We start from the raw sequence: 7,588 nt of genomic DNA, 5'->3' as shown, positions 1-7,588 counted from the left end.
TTGTGTCAGGAAATGAGGTGCTGGTTGTGTTGTCAATGGTGCTTGTTCCAGTAGCTGTGCTTGTGACAGGAATCACATCGCTTGTGACTGTGAAAGGAGTTGTAGGGAAAGGTGTAGTTGTGTCAGGAAATGAGGTGATAGTTGTGTTGTCAATCGTGCTTGTTTTTGCAGCTGTGGTTGTGACAGGAATTGCATCACTAGTGTTAACCATAGGAGGTGTAATTGTTCCCGGAAGTGTGGCTGTAGTAGTAGTTGTTCCTACTGTGGTTATGGGAGCTGAACTGGTCACAGTTTCAGTGCTAGATGCAGATGGGTGTGGGCTTGTCGGAAGCATAATGGTTGTATTTGGTGTGGGAAGTGCAGGATCTCCATAAATCCAGGTAACTTCAGTCAGCAATTCTAGATTCATACTGTCTTCCATCAATTGAATTGTTAGTTCCTGCCAAAAGAGCAATGATTGCACTGCTGTGTTAGAGCTTATTAAGCACTCTAAAATTACTATTCAAGTTTTACCTTAACAACCAAAAAAATGCACACATTTTTTCCCAAAATAGCAGATGACGTAAATCTTTTCAGCTTATATTGGTCTCCAATCACCATGCTGAGCTGTTCTATGTGTGACAGAAATCTCTTTCTTCACACTCTCTTATTTCCCAACTCCAATGTTCTCAAATATTTACACCTGCGATTAAAACTGACGTCTACCTTTCCTGATGGCAAACTATTCCATGTCCTTCTTACTGCCAATGCTAGTGTAGTGCCTGGCAAGTACCAGGCATTAAACATGCTGTAGAGTTTTCCCCAAACAGCACTCTGTGATTCTCTGGAGCTGGGTTAACTAGAAACAACAGCTTCACAGTATCAATACGGTAAGCCAAGGAACATATCATTGTATCTAAGTACATCATGAAAAAGACCACTGGGGGTAACACCCACTTGGGTGCTCAGTGTGGTCATCTTCCAAATTTCCAATGCTGTTAGAGCATTGTTTCTCCAGAATATAGCAGAATTTCTAGCTATCCATTGTCAGTTCTCTAAGCCATTCTGTTTGGGCTACTGCATCCATTTATAGTTAGTCCATGGCCTAGCGTTACTATTCAGATTCTAAGTTACTATTGCCCAGGTTGCTCTTCTCTCAGTAACCCATCTAGCAACACGTTGTTTTACTTGGTTCCAGGGCTGAGACAAAGCTGTCTGGTACTGATGGTATTCTCTTTTGTTACCAAATAAACACTACTTATACAATGAGCGAAGCATACTCATGTAATAAAAGGAACAGTTAAGGCCCAACTTAAAGCTTATAAAGAAACATTAATTTGCCCAGGAATTGGCACACTGCAGAATGAGAGAGAAATTTCACAAACATTCCTTAGTTTTAGCCTCTGGGCAAAAATGTTACTATGTTCCATTAGGTAGCCTAGGAAACCAGTCTATTCAAACCTACTCCAATTCATAAGTAAACACAACAGAAAGGATAAAATCAGGCTTCAGATCATCCAATACCAGACCACAAAGGAAAGACCACCCATGTTGGAGGCTATACGACAGTCCTCTCAGATTTTCAGAAGCATGCTTCTGTAGATGTGAGGCCCTTCTATCATTCAGCACATATATTAGAGATAATTTAATAAAATAATAAGGTGAGTTCACAATAGTATTCCTTTCAGACATACCTGATTGTAGGGGTTTCTTGTGAAATTGTTCTGGATGAATTGCTGGTTGTTGTAGGTACAACTGACCTCTTTCACATAGGTAGAGTTTAAACCCCAGATTCTAATGTATCCAATTTTCAGTGCATTTGAGTCACTCAGATATTGATTATGTAGGACCTGGATTTTCAAGGTGTTCTATAAAGAATTCATAAGAAGAAGGCATATGTAATGCACAAGTTATAAAACTATGTTTTACATTGCAGTGTGAAAAGATTTTGAATTAGTCTTCTGATTCTGTTCTTTGTTTCCACTTTTTGTTAAATTTTTCATGAATACATAGTTCCTCTGGAGCAGCCATGATAAATTGATGATGCCTGTGATGGCTAATCTTGATTTTCGACTATATTTGGAATCATACTCAAGTAGCTGGTCACACCTGTGAAGGGTTTTCTTGATTGGATTATTTGAAGAGGCAAAACCCACCATAAATCTGGTCCATATCCTCTAGAAACAGCCCAGATGGAAGTAAGCCTTTTTCTTTTTTCCTGCTTGTCTTCGCTCTGGCAAATTTTTTCATCCTGCTTATGAGGCATTCCTTTAACGGTATTAGAACCTACTGCTTCGAGATTCCAACATAGGCTGAAGACTAATTGAGATATCCAGCCTCATAAACTGAAGAACCCCCAGATTCTTGGTTTTTCAGTCCAGGGACAGTCATTATTGGGCTAGGAATGTCATAGCTTGTAAGCCAATTTAATAAACTCCTTTATATGTGTGCTCTTGATATATGTGTGTGTGTGTCTGTGTGTGTGTGTGTGTGTGTGTGTTCATTCTATCATTTATGTAACTCTGAAGAATCTCAATACAATCTTAAAGATATATTCGTGAACCAAGAAAGGTTTTGTAAATTATTTTTGATGTATTCTTACTAATTCTTTTTGTTGTTGTTTTGTTTTCAAGACATGGTAGCCTTGGCTGTCCTAGACTCACTTTGTAGACTAGGCTGGCCTCGAACTCACAGAGATTCGCCTGCCTCTGCCTCCCATAGTGCTGGGATTACAGAAGTATGCCACAGTGCCTGGCTTCTTACTAATTCTTGTAATAAATTATCATTATTTCTCCTTTTCAGATGAGGAAATTAAGCCTTTAGGAAACGGAGTCATCCATTTTCACAGATGAGTGACATAGGTGGGTGGAATGATGGTATGGTGGTATAATACAGTACCATAGGAAACTGTCACCGAATTAAGAAATTTGTAAAACAAACAAACAAAACAAAATGTAGTAAATTGCCTAAACCATGATCAAGTATTTGAACATCAATCTGAGCTAAAATGAGATAAATTATGAGATGTTATGTAAGTAAAGCAAAATTAAAATCATTATATATAATGAAGATATATATATATCAGTTAGAAAACTTCTTATCCCTAGAAATAAGCTATATATTCAATGGTCAGTTTTTCTCCGGGTTAATATGAGTTCCAAACATTTTTTTTTAAATATTGATAGTATTCTGGATAAGTGTAAAATAAGAACTACTTTATTACTTATTTTATTGTCAGTTATATAAATTAGACAAACAAAGGCAAGAAGTCTTTCTTTTTAAGATATAAGACGCTATATTTACACATTTAGTGAAGGATGTCTAATCTGTAGATAACTAGAAAAGCATTTATAAACACAATAGGGTAGTCTTACCTGTGCTGCTATAAAGGTAGTCAATAAATAGTTTCCTTTTTCATAAGTATCTGCAAACAAGAAGAAATGAATAAGCAGTCATCTGCTTCAATTGTAGCAGATAATCTCAGGTTGAGTCCAAAATATCTTAAATGGATTGCAGTGACTAAGGAGGTAGTCTTCATCTTCTTGAGAACCATTAAAGATAATAAGAAAGCACTTGCCTACCATTAGCTAGACCCTGGATTTGATCTCCAACACTACAGGGTTGGAATGGGTTACCACTTTCCATTTCAGGTTATTATCTGGCATATGCTTTCTTATACACTCAAGGACCACCTGCCTAGGGTTGGTACCACCTACAGTGGGCTGGGCCTCCTACATCAAACATTAATTGATAAGATGCACCACAGGCTTGCCCACAAACCAATTTGTGGGGCATTTTCTCAAGTGAGGTTCCCTCTTCTAAAGTGACTGTAGCTTGTGTCAAGTTTACATAAACTAGCCAGCACAACTATTTGATGGCAAAAAATAAAAGTACCAGGGATGAGAAATCTCCACTTCACTCCCTGATTAGCTTCCTTAGGTATACAGATTTTAGTATGTTTGTCCTATATTACATGTCTAATATCCACTTATGAGTGAGTATATGTACCCTGTGTGTCTTTCTGCTTCTGAGATACCTCACTCAGGATGATCTTTTCCATTTCCCATCATTTACCTGCAAATTTCATGATTTCCTTGCTTTTTATCACTGAGTAATATTCCATTGTGTAGATATACCACAATTTCTGTATCTGGGCTGTTTCCAGCTTCTGGCTATTACAAATAAAGTTGCTACAAACATGATTGAGCAGATGTCCTCATTGTATAATTGAGCATCTTTTGGATATATGCCTAGGAGTGGTATAGCTGGATCTTGAGGAAGCACTATTCCTAATTGTCTGAGAAAGTGTCAGATTGATTTCCAAAGTGGTTGTATAAGTTTACATTCCCACCAGCAGTGAAGGAAGGTTCCCCTTTCTCCACATCCTCTCCAGCATGTGTTGTCACTTGAGTTATTCATCTTAGCCGTTCTAATGGATGTAAGGTAAAATCCCACTTCAGTAGTCTATACCAAAATAGACTACTACTACCAACAGCAACAACTTTTGCTGTTGTTCTTGGTTGCTTCTCAGAGATTGAAGGTAAATCCCTATTGCTGAAGATACCACATACTTTGGTCAAAGGACTCAGAAGATTTGAGCTGGGTGTAAATTGAAAGTCTCTTTCCTGTCATCTATCCTTCACAGTACCAGCACGTACTAAGTAAACTGTCAAGGGACTGAAACAATAAAAAGTCTTATCTAGCTGTGGCACTTAGGAACTAGAAAAATGGCCAGCATGGCAAGATATCCCTAAAAGTACACTAGTGGCATTCATATCTTGATGGTAACCAGTAGCTGTCCAATTAGACTTCAGATCCACTCTGGAATGGAAATCATACCTGGCACTAGAAACCTAGACAACTACTAGGGGCTAATGAGGGGATGTATCTTAGAGGAGAACCTACTACCATGGCTTTACCAGACCAGTGTGATTCCTAAACACATTCTAAAACCTAGCCGTATACTTACAGCAAACAAAGGAAAGCATACTAAGTATTAAACATCTTTCTGGGAATCCTTAACTCTCATTTTCTGTGTCAACAAAAGGCTCCTAAGTGTCCCTACTCGTGAGGAAAAAAACCTGAGTAGAGCCCTAGCCCCAGCACATGAGGATGACCTCACCATCATTCTGATATCTGTGTTCACATTGTTTTATCAGAGTGAGAGAGCTCTGTGAGGATAGATCAACCCTGAATCCATCGTGCCGTGCTCTTGAACCTACAAGACTGGAGAATCAATAACCGCAGTAACTTGCAGGAGAATATATACAAGCAAGCAAACTTTCAGAAGTTTCCCTTACACCACTGACTTATCGATAGTGGCCAACAGAGAGAGAGGTATGTGGTCTCATCAGCATATACTGAGCTTCTATGACACAGTTGCTGTGACTGATATGCAGACTCCTCTTACTCACCAATACTTTGTCCATCATCCCAGAACAACTGACCTTCGGCTTTCCCATTATCATCCAAAGCAACAGTCAAGCCCATAAAATTTTGCCGACTATAAAAAAAAAAAAGTCATCCTTTTTTACTTGGTAATAGGTTGTAAGAACAAAGAATATATGTTGACAACATTCTTTACCCAGAAACAACATTCAGTGTGTTATATATGTACATAAAATGACAAAAACAGAGCAGGGTAAAATATGAGATACAAGTCAATTGAACATTTAAAGTTTAATGAAACATTTGTCAACTTCAAGTTTCACAACTCAAATGTGCACTCCTTCTTCCAACACACCCACTGCAACGGTACAATGAAATGGCATGATATCAATTTCTTAGTGAGAAAGGAGCAGAAAAAAAATAATTAAAAAACAACTGAAAACTCAACAGCTTTCAAGTGCCAGGGGATAAAACCCAACTATTTATGATGCCCTTCACAGCCTTCCATGAGCTAACTCAACTCTTAATTTTACCACCCAACCCCTTTTTACCTTCACTTCTTTAACCCTCTCAGAATATCTTTCCCTGTCTTCACACAGACAAATCCTACTGATTATTCAAAAGCCATCTCAGGGGCTTGGTTCAGGTAAAATCATGCTCTTCATCACAGGCTGAAAGTAGGCTGCTCTTCTGTGATGTGTGTGTGTGTGTGTGTGTGTGTGTGTGTGTGTGTGTGTAGAAATAGCTTCTTGAGTTCACCAAAGTAAGCCTGGAAATGGGGCCTATATTCCTATATAACCACTGCAAGTGAAGTTGCTCATTCATACTCCACTTGTCAATAATGTGGGAAGAAAAACAGGTTTTTAGCCTCAAGAAAATTTTTGCTCAGGAAAATTGTGCTCTTGACACAAGAGCACAGGTAAAAGATCTCCCAAGGACTGACTTCATGAACTTGCCTTCTAGATCCTGTCAGAAGATTCCAACCAATGAAACTACTCAGCAAGTTGGTGTGTGTGTGTGTGTGTGTGTGTGTGTGTGTGTGTGTGTGTGTGTGTAGTTTGGTTATTTATCCGTACACCCTGCTAAAGGGCCAGGTCATCAAACGCGGCTTCATCATACCTGTAGTGAGTGTTCATTGCAGGCTCTTGCCAAGGCAGGATGTAGCCTCCTCTGACATGAAGGTTGATGTGGTCCAGAGGAGCTGCCAGTGTTTTCCACTCACCTGAGGATTCATTGCCAAATCCCTAGAAGGAAGCATATAGAAATGTTGACAGGTAAATCAATTAAATGACTTACATGTTTTACTAAAAATTCTTACTTACTAAGAGAGCATGTTGGAAGATCAGCAAAGTACTGTATCTATGGGGGATCTATTTTCATTTTTGCTTAAACCTTTGAAAACCTAGTGTTTTCTGTGTGTGTCTAGAAAAGGTATGGGATGGGTAAGGAGATATAGATAATCAGGAGTTTCCTAAGCCTTTATGAAACTCCCCACATTGTACAGATCTAGCTAGGACTGGAAAGGTTGGAAATTGCTGCTTTCTGGTCTGTGATGTTAGGAGAAAGTTTTAGCCATCCCTCTAGCCTACACAAAGCCAACTGGTTCTTCCTAAAAACATTCCAACTTACTGTGCTATGGTCATACCACCGGGCTCTGGGAAAATAAGCAAAGACCTCATCTGTGTTCTGAAACAGAAAATCAGTATGTTATGATGAAAATCCTAACTGGAAAGCAATATTGATCTTTAAAGCACTTTTTATAGAATTAAGATTAAGATGAAATTTTATTTTCTCAAGAAGAGAAATCTTAATGATTATGCTTTGAAAATTCCTTTTCTTTTTAAAATTAATTTATTTATTTACTACAATTTATTTGCTTTATATCCCAGCTGTAGCCCCCTCCCTTGTCTCCTCCCAGCCCCATCCTCTCTCTCTCATCTTCTCCCATGCCCCTCTCCAAGTCCATAGTGGACCTCATAGTGATAGTGGGGGACCTCATCCCCTTCCATCTGACCCTAGTCTATCAGCTCTCATCAGGACTGGGTGCATTGTCTTCCTCTGTGACCTGGTAAGACTGCACCCCCCAGGGGGAAGTACCCAAAGAGCCAGCCACTGAGTTCATGTCAGAGACAGCCCCTGCTCCCCTTTTTAGGGAACCCACTTGGAAAAAAAAAGAAAGAAAATTCCTCTTTAAATATACAGAAAAATGTTATAATTAAAG

The 7,588-nt window shown here is 38.9% G+C and overlaps 1 protein-coding gene across 1 annotated transcript in view; it reads right to left on the bottom strand.

Moving 5' to 3' along the window:
• The window catches only part of Mgam2 (maltase-glucoamylase 2 (putative)), an 83,739-nt gene that overhangs the window by 1,428 nt on the left and 74,723 nt on the right, over positions 1–7,588 (bottom strand). The window contains 7 exon segments of the mRNA XM_055602130.1: position 1; positions 3–439; positions 1,674–1,847; positions 3,354–3,403; positions 5,394–5,482; positions 6,487–6,611; positions 6,997–7,053. The exon segment at position 1 is cut by the window's left edge and continues 1,428 nt beyond it. Of these exon segments, the coding sequence (XP_055458105.1) occupies position 1; positions 3–439; positions 1,674–1,847; positions 3,354–3,403; positions 5,394–5,482; positions 6,487–6,611; positions 6,997–7,053 (933 nt within the window).

Source organism: Psammomys obesus, unplaced genomic scaffold, assembly GCF_907164565.1.
Source record: "Psammomys obesus unplaced genomic scaffold, mPsaObe1.curated_primary_1811, whole genome shotgun sequence".
Classification (NCBI taxonomy): Eukaryota; Metazoa; Chordata; class Mammalia; order Rodentia; family Muridae; genus Psammomys; species Psammomys obesus.
The sequence above is the reverse complement of the archived record's forward strand: the minus strand, read 5'-3'. Positions and strand labels throughout refer to the sequence as shown.